Here is a 23,501-nt window from a genome sequence, read left to right as displayed (position 1 = left end):
GTGGAAAGCTCTCTCTAAGATTCCAAGAGCTTTAAGGTTTCCTTCAGTATCCTGAATGTGGTACAGGGATTTTTGATTCATTAGAAAATTTACATGCCTTGCCCTGTCACAATTAATACCTTAGTTTAGCCTCCAAAATTCATTCTACATTTGCAAGGCTATCAATGACTGTTACTTTCCTATTATTTCTGGAACCAAAAAATGAATCTTTGTTTCTTTCCTGTTATTCTGCATAAAACTAGTTGCTCTCTTTACTTCTCTTTTCCAAAACCAAGTGTCATCCCTTTTGCCTATCCATGGTTTCATACGGTGTGAGAGACATCTGTTCCCCTTAGCAAAAGTACCCAATTCCCTCTTTCATTCTCAGCTGATCTCCATCTTCTGGTCAAAGTTCTGAACTGCAGGTTTTCTTCACATTTAATAGGCAGCCTAAAAAACAATGAAACTTTAACACAACTATTTAGCCTCATTTTGGAAAGAGTTTACCACAGCACTCACAGAGCAGTAAAATGCAGAGCATTTTCTTACTTTTTCATTATTATATTTACCAATACTACAAAAGTTTCTAAAAAATTTACCTGGTTTTCTTATGACTGTTCTTTTTGCTAGTTGTTTCCTTTTCACTTTTTTCCTTTTCTACTTTGTCTTTTTTCTCTTTCTTTGACTGTGTAGGGGGCACGAATTGCTGGGGAACCTGTTGTGCAACCAGCTGAGAAACAGGTCGAGGTTTCCTGTGTGCACATACATACACATACACATAATGCTTAGACTTTACAACATCAGTCTCAAAACTCTCTGCACTTTGATTATTAACAGCAACATTCAGTACACAATCAAATACCGATACGACTTATCCAGCTGCCATCGTTTCATTAGAACACCACACCGAATTTAAACCACGGCAGCCTTTTGATTCGCTTTTTGTTAGGAACAACAGATTTTATTTTATTTTATTTTATTTTATTTTATTTTATTTTATTTTATTTTATTTTATTTTATTTTATTCTATTTTTCCTGCAGGATTTAAAGATAGGGCTTTTCAAGGTACCCTCTTCCTCCAGCTGTTAAACCCAGGCTTACAGGGAGCTGAAGCTCTGGGAGGGAACCCGCTTCTCCCTTCCCAAAGGAGGAGCGGAGGCAGCCGCGGCTCCTGTCACCACATACCCCCAAACCCTCAAAGTTACCGCCACCATAAGCTGGACAGAGCAAAACTTACTCTTCCAACTCGTGTTCCCCCAAAGCAACGGCAAATCCTGCTGAAAGGCGCTTCCTTTTTATCAGGTTCTTGGCTGGAGGCAACGCACTCTAGCAGCCTCCGGCTGTGGCCGTCGGGACACGCGCGCTCCACATGGAGGCCACGGAAGCTTCCGGACTTCCAACACCCAACACTGCTTTTTCCCCCTCAACTAAATCCGAACTAAAAACAGTTTACTAATTGTATATTTGCTGAAATACGGATATGTTTTCCTTCGAAAATTGCCTCTTTTTTATTTTATTCATTATTAGAGTACAAGGATTTTAATAGGAAATGAGATGTTTTCCTCTTTCCAAGAGTTTATCTGGTACCTAATAATGTAAAACAAATGAAAAAGCCAAAGAGGAGGGGGAAAAAAAAACCCCATGCCACAAGGAACTGAAGTCAATTAAGACCAAAAACACTTGGGAAGACGCACTAAAAATAAATCCAGAAGCTCTGCATGGTTTTGTTGCAACAAGGTATTCCGTTGAATGTGTTTTATTCCTCCTGACGTAATATCCATCCTTAATTTTGAGATATATTTTCACTTGGGATATATTTTCACAGAATATTCACAGAATATTTTTGGCCTAACTTCCTCTCACCAAACCAGACTGGACTGTTTATGTTCTCACTTGCTCTGAAACATATTCCCTTTCACTGATAAATATGGAAAATCCTCATCTGTCGAATGTATATTTGATTTGTCAGTTCCTGCTGAAGTTTGGTGTCAATTATGCTATGTATATTCATTCCTAAATGACACATTCAGTTCTTTTAAAAAAATCATTAAGAAAAGCAATGAATTCACATCTCTCAACACTGATTTATCCTTTCAAATGTTCCATTACTTGCTCAGCTACTCAGGAGGAGCTAAGGAACTGCAAACGCCTTGCCAGCCATGCAGCTTCACCAGGTGACTGCACCACTCGGGAAGGTTTGAGCCAAGGGACCAGTTCATGACTTCGAGTAGCTCAGTGATGTCTTTCAAGCAGGATTTTATACAGAGAAAGGCCATCTTGTAGAGAAAAAAAGGGCAAGGGAAGACGCTATACTGCAACAAAAGTCATTTTTGATAATTCACCAAAATACAACATTTTGAACTACGTTTTTTCAAAAACACAGTTAAAGACTCTGGTTTAACAGGCTACTTTAGATTAAGTAAATATAGACGGTGTTAACATTGCTGTTTAATTCAACATCTCATAATACTTTGCTTCTTGAACATATTCAGAACAGAGCAGTTCATGAATGTGAGGTGTGTTACTCGTTTACATGTACGGTCTTCAAAACTGCACTTTCCTCTCATAATCTCATTTCAATTGTTACAGGTGAAACCAAGAGACGATTACAAAAGATAAAAGCTCCCCATTCTTTCCAGGAGAGATGAAGACCATGGTCTGGATCCATGCACTCTAACAATACCAATGGACTAAGCTAAGCTTTTCTTTTTCAAGAGGACTCTAAGCATCACAGATTCAGTTATTAGGCCTCTCTAGCACTCGTGTTCTCCTTTTTAGACACAATTACCTTTCTTCTAAGCTGCCATCAGCCTGCTTCTACTGAAGCACATTTCTATTCCACATCTCTATTAGCACATTCCTTTTGCGGACCTGTGAAAGTGCACGTTTTATATAAAACCGATGCCGTAAAACGCATTTTTTTAAGCAAGAAAGAGCCAACAGACACTAATACAAACATTCAAGAACAGCTCTGTTGTTTCCCTACAAATCCCATGAATGCTAATCGACGAGGATATTACCATCATTTAAGCCATGTTTACTCTGTTTTTCTTTTTGCAGAATATGACTGCATTTTATTTTATGGGATTTGGTATTGCTGCTGTTCGAGGGGATGTATTTACAGAAGCCGCAGAGAATTGTTTATTTAGGATATCTGTGCATTAACTCATTCGGCGCTGATGCGCCTAATGGGAGCATATAATTAATACCAAGAAGGATGTGCTAGTTTTTGTTGCTGGCTTTCTAAGAAAGGCTTTATACCAAAGCAATTTACAGGCCTATCTAGACATGAAAAATATCTGGAACTTGAGCAATGGGAAAGAGAAATGGCTTGAGGGCACAACTCAATACCTTCTTTTTCTTACATCACTTGGGACTTCTCAAGCAGTCCTTCCTTAATCTCCCCCACCCTGATCTTCATCAATAATCCCCCCCCCCCCCCCCCCCGAGGAATTTTAACCGGTTTGGGATGTTACATTACAACAAAGTAGATCAGCTTGGAAACCAAACCCCACCTCCCACATCTTCCTTCCCCAGAGCAAGGCAGCGTGCAGGGTTTCACACTCGGTTATCAGCACATGCAGAAGGACGGGCAGCCCTCAGTGAGCCCAGCCGCACATCAGACGTGCAGTGGGCCAAGCAAACAGGCTACGCAGCTGGCGCCTGGCTGAATTTATTTCACTCAGGCCCCTAGGGCACAACTGCATTTACACGGGGGGTGCTACTTCTACAGCCAGTTGGGTCCATAAGCAACGTGAAGTCTGTTGCGTTGCCCAGAGTCTCAGCTGGGTTTCTGACTGCCACAAACTGTTTACGTGCTGAACCTCCTCTATGGTCCATGCACTGCAGCCTGGAAACAAAGAGGAGGATCTGTAAGTTTTGCATGGACCAACTGCAAACCTAACCAAGTCCAAACCGATCCCAAGCCATTTGGGATGGTGGGATGGTATGAGGCTTCCCTGCATGTGGGACTCGGTGAAGATTCACCCCTTTGGTGCCACACACCGTGGGCTCACAGAGCTGGCCACAGCTGCTGAGCAGCACGGAGAGAATCCCAGTCACAGAATGGCTGAGGTTGGAAGGGACCTCTAGAGATCATCTAGTCCAACCCCCTGCTCCTGGAGGGGACATGAATGGTCTCCAGCAGAGCAGCCCCCCGAGCCCTGGGGCTGGACCCAGCCGCACGGGTCTTGCCTGGCCCCTGAGAAGCCCTGTGCTCCCCTGCCCAGGATGCCAAACAGTCTCCTCCTCTCGCTGTCCCAACTCTCCCGCCTCCCATCGCTCCCACTAATCCATCCCAGCTGACAAATGCTCTTCTGGAAATGTTGAAGAAAGGCACGTGCCTCGGCAGGCCGGGCCGAAGGCTGCAGAGGCCCCATGCACGATTTCTTCTTCTGGTGGATGAAGCAGCGTAATGCATGTCCCTTAAGGGGCTCTTAGCAATCTTCTGCATGGAAAGCTGGACGAGGTAACTAAATCTCACACACTTTTCAACCTATTGGGGGACTAAGGTCTTCATGTTGTCTTCTATAGTATGCACTTTACGGGGTAAATACTATGAAAATATGAAAAATAAATGGTGGAGACATCCTCAAATGCACACTCTTCCTTGAAGCTAAACCTCTTATGTTTCATACATTTTCCTTTCCGAAGGCATTAAACACTACTGCCCAAACTTAGCAGAATATCCTGAGTTAAAGCAGAACAATGCCATTTCCATCAAGCTGAAAAACATTCTTCAACAGATGACCAGGACCCAGAATTAATATCCCCCCACTAGAGCTTTCATTCCAATGAGCCCTTCCCTTTCCTCCTCTCAGGTTCATCTATCTCCTGGCTGCAATTCAGACAAAGATCCCTTGCCAGAAGCTTATCCTGTTCCAAGTAGCAAATTATGCATTTCTTAAAGCAAAGCGCTACACATGCAAAATAACTAAAGGCTTTTAGAATCAAGTATGTTCAGTCAAATGTTTCAGTCTACATCTCTGGTCAGTTTACTTGTCTCACTTCTCCTTTGATAACTAGCGCAATATTCGAGTCTGCTTCGACTTCTCTATAAATGAACAGATACAATTGTGCTTTAAGTTCACTGAATTCCTAAGAAATTACATATATCCTGCTCCATCCTGGAAATCAGGGAGAAGTTGCTGGCCATTATGCTGTAACTATACAGTATGCAATGGTTGCAGCCTAATAAGCCACCAATCTGGTTTTGTTTCATTGACTCACGTTTCTCTTTCGGATATTAGGAAGCGACCTCTGAGTGACAGAAGAATTGAACGAGGCAGACAAGATGTTCACACTGTCAAATTACACTCTCCATCAGAGCAGCTCTAGCCTCCACACTTATCACACGTATCTTATTTCCTGTCATATTTTCATTCGCAGGAAAGACCAGTTCTCCTCAGAAAAAAGTGCTGTATTTTTTCAAAGTTCACCATTTATTTCTCTGTAGATCCTCTATGTGGTATATTCTGTAACTTTCCCTTGTCACACGATTTTATCTTCTTTCTTCTTCTGTAAAAGATCATCGTTACTTAACAAGTAAGTTTCACAGGCCTGGACAGACTTTCTCCAAAGGACCCCTAATCTCTAAGCAGCCCTACTTATCTAAACTTCTCCCCGCAGGGAGACACTGACCTTTTGTTCAGGACAGCAGACTCATCCCTCAAGAAAGAGAGCTTAGAAATATTTGGAACAGAAACCTAACTGCTGTGGTCCTGTCCCTGGGCACAGCATGCTTTTTCTCCAAAATAAAATAGTCCACATTATTTTTCAAATTCCAAATATTCTTCTTTTTCGGATGATTCAGAAGACTTGGATAGATGCTTACATGGTAAAAAAAGCTCCCAAATCTTCTAATCTGCTACTTATTCCCAGCCTACCCCTAAGGGTCTCCGCAGCACAGGACTCAGCTAACGAGCGTCTGCTCCGTTTGCACCTCAGATATTCACAACATCCGTCTCACCAGCCAGGCAGCCCTCATTCACTGGGAACCACTAACCCAGTCAATCCGTGCCCTCAATTTCACTCTCCAGGGTTTTTTCCAAGGATTAATTATCAGAACCACTATTGCCAAAAGGCCGTGCGAGCAGTAACTAATCTACTTACACAAGTCATCTGCAGCCAGGGAAGCTGATGCTGATGGAAACAGGACCAGCACACAAGGATGGCAAGAAATGCTTTGGCTTTTCTGCACATTCACTGTATGTTTCCTTATGATGTCTCCTTGGCAAAAAAAGTAAGAGGTCGTTGCAAAAAAATGCATTTATAAAGTAGGTTTTTCTGTGGTTTTGAATAAGGTAGTAGGAACCTTAAAAACAAAGTCGGTAATTCCAAAATAAACATCTTCAGTCAAAGTGTAGGAGGACAAGCTCCAGGAGCTTGTCCAGGGAGGAACACCTGAAACTAACTGCAGGCACCAGAGAAAGTCAATCAGCTCCCCAGACCGCCGGAAGCTTTTCTATATCCCACTTTCTGTTCTCTCTTTCTCCCTCTCTTCTTCCTTTTAACTGCTTATGAAAGAAAAAGAACCTTCCCAAAAACAAGCACTCTGTCATAAAAAAATACAACCATTACAGACTGACCATGACGATGCCACTGCTTCTCGTCCAGCTCCCAGCCCTCTGTTTTTTGCCCTCCTCCATACGTTGCACAGAAAGCTGCTTCTGCAACTTCTACATTATTTAAGTAATCTGGTTTCTACCTGGAGGGCAAAAATTTTGCTACAGCAGCCATCCTTACTTTAATTACACAAACTCTTCCCTCCATTTGTCTGTAATTCTGTTGTCTGTCTCTTCCCTTGACTTTTCCCCTCAGTTACATACAAAGATGCAACCCACAGATCTACCTTCTTCTTTATGGGGGACTTTTATCCTCATGTTCCGTCTGTCTCAGGTGGCATTTGTTGCTACAGTTCCAGGGCCACAATCTTTAATGCACTGTTCCTCACAACATTGTCTCAGGGAAGAGCAGCACTGTTATCCCCAAGGCTACTAGCACAAAGGAGGAGAACTCAGACATAGGAGAAGTATCATGAAAACAGTGATATGCAGTAACCACCACGTGCACTCTTAGCCCTCTGCAAATGTTCTGTAACTTTGGTTAGGTTAGTTTTCTTCCACTGATAAAGCAAAGTTTACTGAATTGCCTTGCTGCAGACAACCCTGCCAATTAGATGATGCAGAGGGAGTGATAATACTATTATAAAAATTCATACAGCATTAATCATCTATGAGATTCTCAAAATTACTGCCAAATCTGTGGCGAGGAAAACATTTAACCCTTCCTCCTCAGGTTCAAAACCTCTACCCTCATCACAGGTGGACCTTCTAGTAAAGTAATTGCACATTAATATCCTCTAGGATTAAAACTCAAATTCTCTTTCTGCAAAATGGCAGACACTTCTGTGCCACCCCCAGGCCATTAAATGCTTATTTTTTAAGATATCAGGCCACAGCAGAATGTACAATCAGACACTGATATATGCCATACCTCCAAAAAAATTTATAGATACTTGAAAACAGCCTGTACCCTACAATAATATGTATCATAGGATAAAAGCATCATGTGATTGTGATAGAACTAATTATTATTTCATGCACATCTTGTCCTCCTTTGCAAACACTTCCCCTTTGGGTCCATCTTCTTTTTGAAGTGCGAACTTGTAGAGGCCGCTCTCGAACTCCAAGCTCGTTCTGCAGGGAATCAGAAAATTCCTCTTTCCCTAGAAAACCAGTGGAAGCTGCCGGCACTTCTTAAACTGCACCTGACCTCATTTGGAAGACATTGGGTTCCTCTCCAGGGCCCCCACACCTCGGGCATCTCCTTTCCATCCTCTCCTGTGGGATGCGTGTGTGTCGCTGCCTGACTGGGTGGCCATACTCTTTAATTTTATCAGAAGTGACTCTAATTTCCATTATGCTACTGGTATTGCCAGTACCAACGACTGCCTTTACCAACTCTTGCTCTTATCTCATTTAGTGAGGACATCAGAAATGTCTCATGAACCACGTCTTAGTTTTTCTAGCCCTCAGTTCTTTTGTCAAGGAGAGAGACTGAAAGTCTTTACTTGTCTTTATCTCGTAGTGCATTGCCATGGAAATAATATCTGATAATGGAAGACAGGTTGTTGAATAGATTAAGATCAGTCATCTCCTTCTTACAGTTTTGGTCTTCATGCAGAAAAATAACAGGATGGGGACCATTTCTGATGATCAGCATGATCAAATGCATAACCTGTTCCCTAACAGCAAAAACGCATTTTGCACCACCCCATAGACACCTCGAAGATTTAGAGCATGAGGTGACGCACTGAAAGGCAGAAGTTGCCCTCCCCTTTTGGCTGGACATCTCAGATACTAAAAGTGCTGCATTTTAGATATTCACACTTAGGACTGCACATTGTGATGATGCTCTGCTCTGCATTAACGTTTCACTCCTTTAGCTTTTTATATCATCTATCACCTTTTCCTACCTCCAGACAACAAAGAAAATCCACCTGATACTGGTTTTGCCTGTCTCTTCACTCTAATGATACCATGTTAGCAAAGGTTAATATTAGATAGTGAAATAGTTGCATAACCATCAACTCCTGGCTGGACAATTTCACAGATGTCTCACAAAGACTCTTGTTATTCACTACTTTAAAAGCAAAATCCTAAATAATAATAATAATAATAAAGTATAAAAACATATTTATTTGGAATCCTTCCATGAGAGTTTTTAAGAGTGCAGCTGCAAGCCAGAATGAGCCCTGATACTTCCAGTTCACCCAGAAAAACACACACTCGTTCCACGGAGCAGAGCATTGCAGAAGCCTGCGGGTACCTCTGCTCAACGCCTCCTGACACTGCCAACAAAAATAAAAGTGAAACTCCTGTAAAGCCAATAATTATGCTTTTTTTTCCTCTTGTATGAGCTCCTTGAATGAATAATGAAACAAAAACTAACATTCTCGTGTTTATTCCATTTTAAGTAATTAAATTATCAATATGCTGTTGTGAATTAAACAAAACCCTGGGAAGCAACAAGGTCAGCTTTAATCAGAGCCTAATAAAAAACCTTTTTTGTGATATTTGTAGTACAGTCTTTTTCAAAAACTTCAAACAGAACACTGCTAAGTGCCAAAGAACCTTGTTGAGATCAAAGCTGAATAATTCCAACCTCCCCTGCTCTTTCATTACTAGACTGAATCATTTCCCAATACAAATGTACAGGCTTTAAATATCTTATAATTTATATGAAGATCATTTTCCACACAGGTCTATCCTAAATATTAATGTCTCAAGAAGCTAATAGAAATCTGATAGCCACAGTAATACTCTAATCTCCATTTTTCTAGTTCACGGTCATTACTGAACCCTCAAGAAAAGCTTTTCATTGCATACTTTCTACTTAATCATCGTAGCCTCCCTAATTCTTACCCAAAACTGCTCCACGACATGTTCTCACTTCTCTAGCTACTTAGATCCGTGCTCTTTAATATCTTAAGACAGTAATTATATCAATTACATTAAAAATAGAAAGTTACTTCTTATCTCCAATGAACGTAGATGCAGAGAGGGAGCAAGTGAGTGGGCAAGCTGGAATGGTGCCTGTGGAGCTATTTTACAGTAAACAGCTTTTTAAACAAGCAGAAGACTCCAAAGGGTATGAAAAAAGAAATGTATTTAGAAATATTTGTCAGCAGAACAGCATTCATATAATGTATATTATTAGGAGAATATTGAAGTATGAATGTTTGGGGCATTTTTACAGCATTTAAGTAATTTCTATAGGATACAGTTACAGTGAAGTATTGCAACAACGCAGTATATAACACCCCACCGGTGTTTTTGAAAGGACACGAATCATGAGGAGCTCCAACTGTAAGCTACAGCCGAGCTGGCCTTCTACAGCTGAAGGGCCCAGGGCAGGTTACAGCGAGCCCCTCTGGAATACGCCTTCCCAAAACGGACTGATGACTTGGATTTAGAGATGATGGAAAGCCTAACAGGCTCCAAAATAAAATATATGTATTTCAGAATTTTCCACATCAAGTAGTGCATAGAAGGTAATAAGATCTGTCTATCTTTTCCTCTGGCCCTTTCTGCCATTCTTTTTAACACAATTCTTCACCCTCTTACTTTCACAAAAGGAAGACCAGGTACTTCACAAGTGTGGAGTAATTAACATTTTCACTTAGTCTTCTCTCTTCATCAGAATAAATAAATGGATATAAAGGAGATTTAGCGCCCTAATCTTATTGTCACAACTTAAAAATACACAGATAAAGAATTTCCTAAGATTCAAGAAGTTCTTTATAATGCAGAAAGAAATCAATAGCCCTGAAACACAAATACATGCATTAAGTCATCACAACAACTCTCCTCACACAATAAGCCAGACAATCAACAGCCATTAAGCTGATCCGACACATAGTGAATTGTCGAATCTTACTGGAATGCAAGCCAGAAGGTAAAGTCTCAGTCTTTCATTTTTGACCACTTATCTCAGTTTACGCACAAATCTCTGTAGTTACGGTGTAGAATCACACAGAATCACAGGCTGGTGGAGGTTGGAAGGGACCTCTAGAGGTCATCCAGTCCAACCCCCTTCTCCAGCAGGGAAACCCAGAGCACGGGGCACAGGGTGGCATCCAGGTGGGATTGGAAGATCCTCAGAGAAGGAGACTCCACAGCCTCCCTGGGCAGCCTGTGCCAGGGCTCTGCCACCCTCACAGTGAAGAAGTTCCTCCTCACATGGAGATGGAACTGCCTGTGTTTCAACTTACACTCATTGCCCCTTGTCCTGTCACTGGCCACCAATGAGAAGAGCTTGGCCCCTTCCTCCCTTCATTCCCCCTTCATGAACTTCCCAGATCCCCTCTCAGCCTTCTCTTCTCCAGGCTAAACAGGCCCAACTCAGTCTCTCCTTGTACAAGAGATGCTCCAATCCCTTAATCATCTTGGTTCCCCTCCACTGGACCCTTTCTAGCAGCTCCATGAAGCGTGTGCACTTGTGCCTGCAATCCAAGTGTAATTGCCCGCAATCCAGCAGTGCGGGAGCAGAAAGATTCCTTATCTTTAAGGACCTCTCAACAGAGGTGCCTCAAAACAACAATGAAGTTTTCAAGACTTTCGGTCATGTCCTGAAATATGTTTCAGATTTCAGTACCACTGGACAACACATAGAATCATTCCAAAATAATCAGAGAGAAATGCCAACAAATCTACACATGTGCGCACCCCCACTCAGCTCTGGGTATGTCTCTCCACGCATGTGCAAGCCAGTAGCTATAAAAATTGAGACTAATTGTGAAACTAATCTGTTGATCTTTTAAACTAACTATTTTTTTTTTAATTTTTCTAGATTTGCTGAACGAGCAAACCGTGTTTAAATCGCAGTTACCTTTCAATGGAAGACCCTTTACTCTGCAAACGCTTTGCACAGCAGCTTATGCAACAAGAGTCTCTAACTGCCCCAATATACTGCTTGTACCTTGATACACAGTATCAGGGCATGCAGGGGGTCAATAATACACCAGACCTAAAGAAAATGCTTGCTCAACTTCACTGAGAAGCCAGCACAAACATTTGTCCCTTTACTGCCACAGCAGATTCATAACTTACCTCCTGACTGCCCAGGAATTAATGCTGGCTTTCTGCATAAGCACCTTGTTAATCTTATTTAAAACAAAAGGAAAAGCGGATAGAATGCTGCTCGTGGCACTAGGCAGCACTGCAGGTCTTGCGGCCAGGGAGGCCTGGCAGCGCGGGGTCTGCAGAGCAGAACGCAGCAGCACGAAGCAGTAAGGATGCTCCCCGGCGCCGCGCATCTCCAAACGCCTCCTCTTTCGGCGTCTCGCAGGGCTCAGGCAGCGGCTGCCAGCAGCTCCGCTCCAGCACGAGCAGGAGAGGCTGCGCTCGGGCTGCAGCGCGGACCGGCCCGCGCTCCCGGCCGGGAACGCTCGTCCCGGGAGCAGCCCGGGTGGCAGAGCCCCACGTGCCATCACGCGGAGCCGGCGGGGCCACGGGAATGCGCCGAGCGCCACACGGAGCCGCTCGTGAGGAGCTGCCCCTCGCTGCCACACCGGGGCAGCTCGGGAATAAAATAAAATAAATAAAATAAAATAAAATAAAATAAAATAAAATAAAATAAAATAAAATAAAATAAAATAAAATAAAATAAAATAAAATAAAATAAAATAAAATAAAATAAAATAAAATAAAATAAAATAAAATCCTCAACACACAGGAATCGACTCGGTTATGTAAAATTGTTTTTTTCATGGTCATCCTTTCTACCTTACTCTAGAGTGCTCCCAGCGCATACACGGCCTCTGCGAATTATACAACGCAGTAATTCTGACACTGCTAACAACTGAATTCGTGGTCTGTATGGGAAAATATAATAGACTCATATGTGAATCACAGAGTAACAACGCAGTTTCTACACACATACTATAGATTTTAATTCTAGCCTTCAGTGGGCTCTAATTTCCAGTGTTTAAATATTCCTAGTTGTTTTACCGTGTGAATCATTTACTTGGAATTCATCCATTCAGTGCATTTCTAGCAATTCTGTCTTTCAATAAAAGCTGATTCAATTAGAACAGACTTACAGAACCCATATGGTTTTATCAGTCACTGTATAAATGTGCAGAAAACTACCCCTGGAGGCAGTGTCCCTGTTTAATCATTCCCTTTAAGGGAATGCCCTATTTTCCAGCTGGCATTTAGCAGATGAGGCCAGCAAGTCTCCTGCAGATGACTGGTGCAGTGCACAAAGGTCTGCCCTAAGCAGAAATATCTGTATCGGGGCCTTTAGAAAATCTGAATTCATCCTCACGAATGGTTTTTAAAGCATCTCTCAAATGCTACTTTTTCAACAATCATCTTTAAGACGTCCAGCCCTCATGAGTTACTAAAGATTCTTCCCCACGCGCCACAAACCACGTGGTTCATTGACGTGCACCCTAAGAGATGTTTATATTGAAAATGTCCCGTTTGAGAAACATATAAAATCAACCAACTTCTGCTTCCTCGATGCCACTTTGCTACACACAAGCAGTGCTCAGAAAGCTCAATTTCCTTAAGAACGTGCCCCAAGGAGGCAGCATTTGGGAGCCTGCAGGGAAGGCGCTGGATGCAGTCTTTCAGCCCCCTAAATCCCTGGGATTCATGGGGAGGTGACCTCTCCCACCTTCCAGTCCCACAAAAGGCTGGATTCCACAGGCTGCTCTGGCCCCTACCTGTACAAATTGTGATGCTTCTTGGATGTGTGCAAAAAAAAAACAAGGTCAAAAAATGGGGTTCATACCAATGCAGGAGCGCAGGTACTGTGGCGCAAAGCAGGACAGACATTTGGCATGGATAGTGTTGTGACCAAAGAAGAAAAAACCTGTTTCCGACCTTATTTCTTATTTTCTCTGCACCGCTGGGTGTGTTTGACCCTGCCAGAAGGTTGTGGCATCCCAGGAACTTCCTTCACTCCGAGGTAGCCCCACAGAGATGACCACTCCTAAGGAGAGGGAGAGACTCCCTGCTACCATTAACCTCCATAATGCTCCTGGTGGAGCTGGTTTCTCCACAGAAGATGCTGTCACAGAATCAGCACTCACCTCTTCATTTCTCCTTCCCCAGTCAAACACAGAAGTCCCAGCTCAGGACACTTGAGTATCCAATGCGACTATGCGTGTAAGAAACAAATTTCCCTGAATGCGCCAAACCAACTTTTTTCAGCTTGTAGAGTTAGCTCTATGTTTTTAAATAATTTTTAAAATTCCCATTAATTCACACATTTTCTTCCTGATGAGCCCTGTCATTTCATCTATGTAGTCAAATATGTGGCTATTTTCAAGTTTTACAGAAATGCCTAAAGATTAGGCCGAGACTTCCAGTAAGTCAGAACAGGAAAGTTTCCATTCAGCTATCCAAGCCTCTCTTCCCCCGGGCCCTACCCCAATCTCCTAAAAAAGGCAGGAAAGAACTTGCAGCAAGCTTGCAGGTGGGGCCGGCAGCCTCGGTGCCGGTGGCGGCTGCAGGGCTTGCGGGCGCAGCGGCTGCGGGCGCCTCGTGCCGCTCAGCTGCGCCCGCCGCGCTGGCGCCCGCTCCGCACAAGCACCCGCGCAGGGAGCCTCTCCGCAACGGGCAGCTCCCCGCAGCTCCCCGCGCCACCAGCCCGGAAAGCTCCCGCAGGAAAGCGCACAGAGGGCACACTTGGTGTTCTGCGACTGCAAAGATAAAGCATTGTTAAATGTCACAGAAGCACAGAGTGGTTGAGGTTGGAAGGGGCCTCTAGAGATCTTCTAGTCCAACCTTCCTGCTCCAGCAGGGACACCGGAGCACAGGGCGGCATCACAACAGGTTTTGAAGACCTCCGGACAAGGAGACTCCACAACCTCCCTGGGCAGCCTGTGCCAGGGCTCTGTCACCCTCACAGGGAAGAAGTTCCTCCTCACATGGAGATGGAACTGCCTGGGTTTCAGCTTACATTCATTGCCCCTTGTCCTAGCCACAACTGAGAAGAGCTTGGCCCTCTCCTCCCTGCATTCCCCCTCATGAACTTACACATGTCAATCAGATCCCCTCTCAGCCTTCTCTTCTCCAGGCTAAACAGGCCCAACTCAGTCTCTCCTTGTACAATATATGCTCCACTCCCTTAATCATCTTGGTTGCTCTCCGCTGGACCCTCTCTAGAAGCTCCACGTCCCTCTTATACTGGGCAGCCCAGAACTGCCCCGAACACTCCAGGTGCAGCCTCACCAGAGCTGAGGAAAAGGGGCAGGATCCCCTCCCCTCTCCTCAGCTCTGGTGAGGCCGTACCTAGAGGTATTCCCTTGGGAATTTGCCTGCAAAACATTGCGCCTTCACCTGACTTTCAAGCTGAGAGGCACAGATACTTGTCCCAGGGTATAAACAGGCACTGGGGGCACGGACAACGGCAAGCAATAAACTTCAAAGAAGTCACAGGGCAGGTGTAACTTCTGACCATTCTATAGGTGACAGTACAAGAGCCTCCTCCTTATCAGCAAGACTTTTATTTATCATATTGAATCTCCAGGTAGGGCTTTCAGCCCAAGACAGCTGATTGTTTTACTGAGAGCAGATGAGGGTACGAGCAGGACTACGGTACGGTGAGATACGGCACTGGTGGAACTCAAACCCACGATGCTGCTCCCACTAACAACACAAAGCTAAACATATTGAAGCACTCGCCGCTAATGCCTAAAAGGAAAACACACAACAATGGGAACAGAAAGGAAAAGCATTCCCATTATTAAATATAGAAAGCAAGCTAAGAGCAGATGGCGTGAGGGCTTCTTTATTCTCCATATAGAAGTTTAATTCCATATAATCAAATTATACAAGGGAATATGAATACAATTTGCAATAGGAAACTGAGCAGGCTACTGAACACTACACGTGGCAGTCAGTAGCACCTAACGAAATTCACTCTAGAAAACAAATCATTCAGAAATCTATGGGAAGAGGGTAAAGTCACCAAGTGCTACAGAACAGGGGAGAGGATCACGACATGAGACAACAAAATTGAGGGAACAGAGGCTCATTCAGCCTAACTTTGAACCTCAGAAAGATCCTAGGACGTTTTTGTACCTGTCACTCAAAAGCAGTGTAAAGGATAAAGCCAATGGGTTGAGCACGTCCAGTTTCTGTCCAACAGAGAAACTGCCCCAGTGAGTGGGGAGGGCAGCAAGCGCCCTGAGCCCTGACTCGTGGCACAGCCACAGACGTGGCCTTCTCTCCCTCAAACGCACAGAGATGTGACAGGGAGGCAGCTGCCCAACGTGACGTGCGCAGTGGGTTGGTTTGATTATTTTATAGTAGTTCTCAACCATCAGTTGTAGCAGTAGGAAGGCATTTACAAGGTTTACTATTTAATATATTCATTCGTGGATAGGATTAAAGAATAAAACAACCAAACTGCACCAAGCTGAAAGATAATGAGAACTGTATCAGGCTAGCCCTGACACAGGATGACTCAAATGAATAAGTATAATCTAAGGAAGAGAGCACGAAGTGCTAATAATTAGGCCAGACAAGTGCACAGTAACAGAAAATAGCCACGTAAAAATGCAGCCCAAAAGGATATAAGACTGTACTGGACCGAGCAGATCACAGCACAGAGGGGTCAACATCACAGCCCTGCAGCACCAAAGGGAAACTCTCACTCCAGGCAGCACCAAGAGCTCTTTAAGTCAGACTTTGGAAGGGAGCAACCCCACTAAGACTTACACTAGCAGTGCCTAAGCTGAAGGTCTGGCTACAGTTCATAGGCAACATGGTGAGAAGTACCATGGGCAGAAGTGGAAAAGTCAGAATAAAGAACCACAAGAAACACTGAAGAAACCTGCGACCTCTGAATAGGCTGGTGCAATTTTGTTTGTCTAGGAAAGAAAGATTCAGAAGGAGAGAGAAGGTGATGAGTGAACAGGAAAACCACGTTCCAATAACCACAGAACAAGTATATTGGGAATTTCAAACTTCACTGGGAATAGGGCATGTACAAATGAGCTTAACTTGCTGAACAGAAAGGCTGGATATCTATCTAGAAAAATGTCAAGAATACAAAAAACACTAGAACTAGGGGGGCTAAAACGTTACTGCTCTTCCAGGGGTTCACTGCAGGCTTTTTGTGACAAAACTCAGACAGATATTGCCCAAATTTCCTGAGCACCCTTCAGCTCAGGGAACTAAGCTGTCCAAAGGCCTTTTCCATCCTGTGTTGTAAGGCAGCAGGGAGGGGCCAGGCCATCTCTAAGATGCACATTAGCCTTCATAGAAGAATTCCCGTAATGAACCCAAGTGTTTTCAAAGCTTTATTACTTTGACAACCATAGAAAACACACGCAAATACATATTTCCTGACTTTGGACAAGCATGAGTCGTCTGAATACGCCATTCCTAACTGGAAGAACCTTTGGAGCCCATTGGCAAAAAGGGCCTTCGAGGGGGCAAACTCCCTAATGAGGTCTAAGATAACCCCTTGGACAGCTCCAGTTACCAGAGAAGGGCAGAGACAGAGCTATCTGGAAAGGGATGACTTGGTTTTGGTTTGTCTATGTTTAATTGCAGGAGACATAGGCACAGAAGGCCAGATCCCAGGGACAGCCACCTAAACGGCAGGCTGAAGCCGGCTGCTGCTACGGCCACCACCCTGAATGTGATAGAAAGGGAAACAACCAACCTAGGCTGAGATCTGGCTTGGATTAACATGAACAGCCCCACCGTGTCACAGCCTGAAACCTAAGGCAGAGCGTTTGCTCCGCTTTGCGGAGACTCTATTAAACCAAAACCAATGGGCAAGCATGAAAAAAGAGTCATAGAATAAAGTCAAATTAAAAATACCAAGCTCACAATTAACAAACACACATTTTTTCATGAGCTATTTGAAGTAATGGATTAAAATACCTGTCAGGTTCAAACTACATAGATTTAAGGACAGAATTATTTTTTCAGAAAAGCAGGTTATGTAGTCTTTCAGAAATAAGCTTTTATCTTCTTTTAACTGCCTGTCTATTCTTCATACAAACTATGTGTATCAATAAAATAAAATCACTTTATTATTATTTCACTCCTCATGAGAAAACAAAAGAGAACCTCATTTCCATTACCCTGTGCAAAATACCCCAATTTCACTGTATTTTCAAAGCGTAATAATTGCTACTGTGATGCACAGAACACTTTTTAAACTATATAAAAAAGATTTGAGGTCCAGAACGTCTACATTACCTGCTGCTTATACACAGACTAAAAGGAAACTATTCACTAATATTCTTCCTCATAATAACTTGATACTTCAGCTAACAACACAAGACTTGCAACACAGAGCTGGGCACAGCAAGTATTAGGTATTTTTGTTCCACCTCCCCTCACTCGTGCAAACATTTCCTCTCCCACCTACCACGTATAAGGAGCAGCTCTCCAGCACGTTAGGCTGATGTGGCTTCACCCTCGTAAAATCCGCACGGCAGCCGGTTCTTGCTCTTTTCCTCCTCCAGCAGGCCCGTGTTCACACAGACACCCGGAGGCTACGACGTGCTGGGAGGCACAGGGGAGAGCGGACACCGGGAAGCGGCGCACGGGGAAGCACCAGCTCCGTCCTCGGCTGCGCTGCAGCTCAGTGGGAATACAGGCAGATTGGGCTAAATGCGGCTGATTTGTGCTTATAAACATCCAGATGGTACATGACTAAACAAATTGCACATATTTTCTGAAGAAAAATGACCTTGATAGCCAAGATAAAAAGCAAGCATTTTATTTATGCTTATCAAAGCACAAAACAAACTCACGACAGCTTCAGAGAGACCTGGATCTTGTATTTCGGAGCTGGTCAGAGACATTTCTAAACTGCATTTCTGAAGTGCAAAGATGGCCCCCAAGTTCCTTATATCTCTGCCTGTCTCTTCTGCCTGGTTGTGATTTATAGCTGGCTTTGTGGACCTTAAGCCAAGAGAAAAGGAGCGACACAGAAATGGAGATCCATAAAGCACAAGGCTTGCAAGACCTGCCCTCATTCAGAAGGATTTATATGTATATATATATATATATATACACACACACACATATACATATGTGCATGTGTGTCTATGTGCATGTACATCTGTATATACACAGACACACACATATAATTCATAACTATGTGTATATATATACACGTATATATTCACTCGAGCAGTCCAAGGTGTCAGAGGCACCACTCCCGATCCTACACAGATTGATCCCAACCTGCAAGGCCCTCCTCCAACCTGCCTATGGAATTCAGGGCCTCTGTTATGCACATGAAGCTGCACAGAGCAGCTGGCCCAACACGTTTGTCACACATCAACACGCTCATCCTCTCATCAGAGAGAGGACAACATCTCATAGAACGTATCTTCACAGAAGACAACTTGTGCCTCCTACCTTATCTCCTTACTCTCCCTGTCTCCCCTCACCAAAAGGAGGAGAAAGGCTTTGGGTTTACAGAGGGTGTTCTGCGGGTTCAGAACTAAGTTTTTACTGAATAATAAGAGCAGTTCTGAAAATTAAATAAAATGACAGCATAAGAAGCATGAAGAAGCATAACCTTTGTACAACAGCCCTTCTATTATTAATTTAGAGAATACTCTTTGCAAAAATATACTCTAGAATTCTGCCCATTTTGCTCATTTGAAAAATCAGAAATGCTGTCTAGTCCAAAGCGGGACATACCAGGTCCGTTGCCAAGACCACTTTTTCTGAATGTTAAAAGAAGGCAACAGAGTATCAAACCAAATAATTCAAAGTTAAAGGAAAAAAAGCCAGATTTGCAGTTCTACATGTAACTCTCCCCTGGGTGCTCCTCCTTTACATTGAGCAGACACAGGAGCAGGTAACCACAAACCAGAGCTCATCTGCAAGCTTCAGAACCAAAGCAAGAAGTACAAAGCGACAGATATTTCCAAATCCAGATGCTACCCCACTACCTGTGCAATAAAGTGTTAACATGACCTGGGGAAGATGGATGCAAGAAGGGAGGGAGAGCTAATGCAGTCTGCGAAAAGACAGGAGAGAACAGGAAATATATATCCCTCTAGATATAATGTTCTTCCGTGGTTATTCCCAGTAAATATATATCCCTTTAGATATAATGCTCTTCCGTGCTTATTCCCACTATGCCCTGCAGCAAGGCTGGGACTCTGAACCTTTGTAACATGCCTGAATTACATAAGCAACCACATTAGATGTCAAGAAAAGGAAAAAAAAAAAAGAAAGAAAAGGAAAAACCCATCATATTGGAAGAAAGAAAAGATAAAAAGGGGAAGCAATGACCTGCTGCAATAAGGTCTGTTCAGGGATCTCGACAAATTCTTGAAATTCAACCCGTATTCACATCCCAGTAGCATCCATACGCCCCTGACAGCAGTACTCACTCACCACTGATGCAGACAGTGCCACATAGCGAGCGGAAGGAAAGAAAGAAGGAAGGAAGGAAATGGGGATATGCCCATGGAGGCAATGCGCTTTGGGAAGAGCAATCCCACAAGGAGATCTCAGGAGCTAAACCCTGGCTCCTCCCAGGCTTGTCTGCACAGCCTCCTCGCCACTGTTGCTCTTACAGTGGTGCTGGTTTCAAGTGTCCTGTTACTCCATTTCCCTGCATGACCCAAGTGACAGGGGGGAAACGATGACTCCCAAGTGTTTCGGCCTCGGCAAAACTTAAACAATTTCATGGGGCAGAGAAATCAAACCACTTATTTGGCCTAAGGACGACTCCTCTTGCCAAACTTCGATGGCTTTTTGCAAACAATAGAGCTTCTCAAGGAGATCTTACAAATTCTTCATAATGGAAACTATTAGGCAACCTAAATATAGAGTTCATTACCAGTTCCCTCTATACCACAGTGCGCTAGGGTTCTATTGAGCATTCTTTACTTGTGCTTCTAATGAACTTCAGCAGGAGATTTGTCCAAGTAAGGAATGATTATTACAGCCCTAGGTTCCTTACATCTACACCATCTTTCATCTGGAAAGATTTCGAAATGTTTTAAAGGTCACATATAGGAAATTACTATATTCAGCACAGTCTCTTATCAAGAGGAACACAGTAATTTATTGGTACCCCAGCAACAACACAGAACAATTTAGGTTAGCAAGTAAATAAGAAAGCCGTATCCACAGGGAGAATTTAGCACCTTGATGACATTACCAAGCTCTGGAAACTGCTCTACAGCAGAAGGCAACAGCATTTTTAACTGGCAAAAAATACTGCAGCCTTACATCTGACTCATGGCACATCCAAGTCCAGCACCACGCTGGGGCTACGAGGAAACGCAGGGAAGAGAAGCCTGACACCTCGGGAATCACTTACACCACTTGCTGCAGCATCCAGGGTTTGTCTTGGAGGTCTTCCATCCAAGCAGAGCCCGGATTAACCATGCAAGGTGATACTGCCACAGACAAAGTTAATTCAACGCCATGAAACAGCCTGTTTCAGTTTAAAAGTATATTAAAATACAATCAAGAAGTCATAAGAATCATTTTTATTCATGTCAAAAATTCCACCGGTTTTTCAAGGCTATAATCACTGTCTCGCCTTTGGCATAGAAGATAATTCTTTCAGAGAGAAGAAATTATTCAGCAGTGAAACCACACACCAACCTGAAAATATTTCCCACAAAGTTAACTGTACTATGTTACTATGTACTATGTACTATGTTACTATGAAAACAAGAGCAGTTTTAATCAATTTTATAACTAATTTCCAATGGCTTTCAAATATACTCATCTTCACTACAATTGCCTGCTTTCCACCATACTTGGTGCAAAGGGGTTGGCCAGAAAAAAATTAATTCCCAGGGTCATCTGAATGCCACAACACTGTTATTTTGAACAACACTTGATGAAAAGCACTTGATTGCACAAGCAAAATGAGCAAATGTTTTAACAGGGCCCTAATTTGGTTTCCTGGACTCCAGCTCCTTAAAAAAAAAAAAAAAAAAAAATCCACCCAAATGGCCTTTTGTGCCTCTTTGGCACCCTAATGATTCTCTCCAGAGATGCAAAGGTCTCTCCTCGCTAGCTCAATTCTAATTTCAGATTTGGGGGCCTAAAATCTCCTGGTCTGAAGCGTCATCTCATGCGATGTGTAAATCCTGGACTTTGCACGCATATGAAAACACAACCCATTTAAACCTTACAGGAAAGAGAACTCCATAAACCCAGTCAGCTACACATGTTTTGTGGTGTTGGACTAGAGAAAAGAAAAAAAAACAAAAACATCAACACACCAACTAAAACTGTGTGTATCAGAGCACTGTGGGGAAGGAAGGGGACATCAAAATTCAAGCACTATACTGTGCTCCCAAAATATTCAGAGAAAAAGGAAAGGCCACAATAATATTGGTTTACCTTCTTATTTCCTCCAATTTTTTTTCTTAAGTTTTAGTGCTTTTATCCCATGCAATTTCCAGTGGGACAAAACACTATTTTATGCTGACTTTGGCTAGGAAACTGAATAATTTTTTTTGTTTCTTTTTTTTAAAAGGACTATTACCTGCATTTATGCTGTTTTAAGGATTTTGCATTCATTCCTTCGGCATTACCATTTTGTTGAATATTATCGATCCCTACCCACCTACCTGTGCCATAAATACTAAACCTTGACTCCATAAATACTGAACTTTGACTGTAAACCACGTTACACATGAGTGATACAATTCCTCCTGGCACATTTATCTCATCCAAAGATTCCCTTACTTAAAAGACCAACTAGAATTCCAAGCTGAAGTAATCAGAAGGGCTTTGGATGTTCATTCATTTTTTTCCCCCGAAGTCTAGGAAAGAGGCATTAGGAATAAAGCAGGATCTCACTGGTAAAACAAACACGACTTAACCCCGGGTTTCCGATCCCAAACACACCACATTCGCCCGTAGCTCACATCCCACGTCGCCTGGAACGACACCTCCAACGCGACTCCTGCTTTTGACAGGACTGCAACTTTTATTGCCCCTCAAACTTCTCTCGCCGGCGGGATTAGCCGGGAGGTGCGACAACCACAACAAAGGATCCCTTGGGAATATCCCTCACGGCGCACAAAGAGCGCGAGGGCACCCCGGGGGGGGCTCGGGGAGCCCCTCGACTCGCCAGGCGCGCGCGCGTTCGGGTTGGGAGACGTGGGAAACGGCTGGCGCCCCACGAGCGTTTCTGACGGGCGCTATGGGAGAGGGAAACACGAAAATAATGGGGGAAAATATATAAAAGGGGGGGAGCCTTTTTGGGGGAAGTCACTGGTTTTTCAGGGGATACTTCCATAGGGAAGTGGAAGTCATCCCGATGCGCCGACGCTTCCAAGAGTTGGATCCACCTCAAGAGACACCACAGGGGAGCGAAACGGGGAACGCGGCGGGAGAACCGGGCCGGGGCGGGGGGTCGCGGCGAGACGAAGTCTCGCCGCGACCCCCCGCCCCGGCCCGGTTCTCGACCGCCAAAGGGAGACCCGTTTTGGGGGTGCCCCCCCTCCCCCGGGACTCACCGTGTGGAGGTGCCCTTCCTCACGTCGCACATCATGCACTTGAAGGCCTCGGCGCCGTTGCGGAAGGTGCACACGCTGCAGTCCCAGTAGCCCTCGTCCGAGGAGGGTTTCGGCTGCCGCTTCGGCCTGCGGAGACAAGAGCGAACGAGCAGCCCCGGGGGAGCCGCGGCCGCCGCCGCCTCCTCCTCCGCCGCCATCGCGGGCCCCGCTGCCGCCCCTACCTGGTCGGGCTCTTCTTGTCTCCCATGCCGGCGCCGCGGCCCTTTGTGCGTTTGTCAACACGGAGGAGCGCGGGGGGCTCCAGCGGGGGGCAAGGGGAAGGGGGGAAGGAAGAGCAGCGCGGGCGGCAGCAGCAGCGGGAGGAGGAGGAGGAGCCGCGGCCGCCGCAGCCTCCAGCTGTCGGGGAAACTCCGGCCGCCGCCGCTGCGCCCTCCTCCCTCACGTGTCCCCGGCGCCGCCAACCAGCGGCCGCCCGCAGGCCCCGGCGCTCGGCGGCACCGGCGCCGCTTCGGCCTCGCCGCCC

General features: G+C 44.3%; 1 protein-coding gene across 1 annotated transcript in view; it reads right to left on the bottom strand.

Annotated features, from left to right (window-relative positions):
- The window catches only part of YAF2 (YY1 associated factor 2), a 29,233-nt gene extending 6,008 nt beyond the window's left edge, over nt 1-23,225 (bottom strand). The window contains exons 1-3 of the mRNA XM_026050259.1: nt 23,200-23,225; nt 22,979-23,104; nt 579-731 (exon numbers count right to left, since the gene is read on the bottom strand). Coding sequence (XP_025906044.1) covers nt 579-731; nt 22,979-23,104; nt 23,200-23,225 — 305 coding nt within the window. The remainder of the gene's footprint in view (nt 1-578; nt 732-22,978; nt 23,105-23,199) is intronic.
- Between the last annotated feature and the right edge of the window lie 276 nt (nt 23,226-23,501).

Source organism: Nothoprocta perdicaria, unplaced genomic scaffold (genome assembly GCF_003342845.1).
Source record: "Nothoprocta perdicaria isolate Ctin4 unplaced genomic scaffold, notPer1 scaffold_67, whole genome shotgun sequence".
Lineage (NCBI taxonomy): Eukaryota > Metazoa > Chordata > Aves > Tinamiformes > Tinamidae > Nothoprocta > Nothoprocta perdicaria.
Note: the sequence above shows the minus strand (reverse complement) of the source record. Positions and strands in the feature narration are given on the sequence as shown.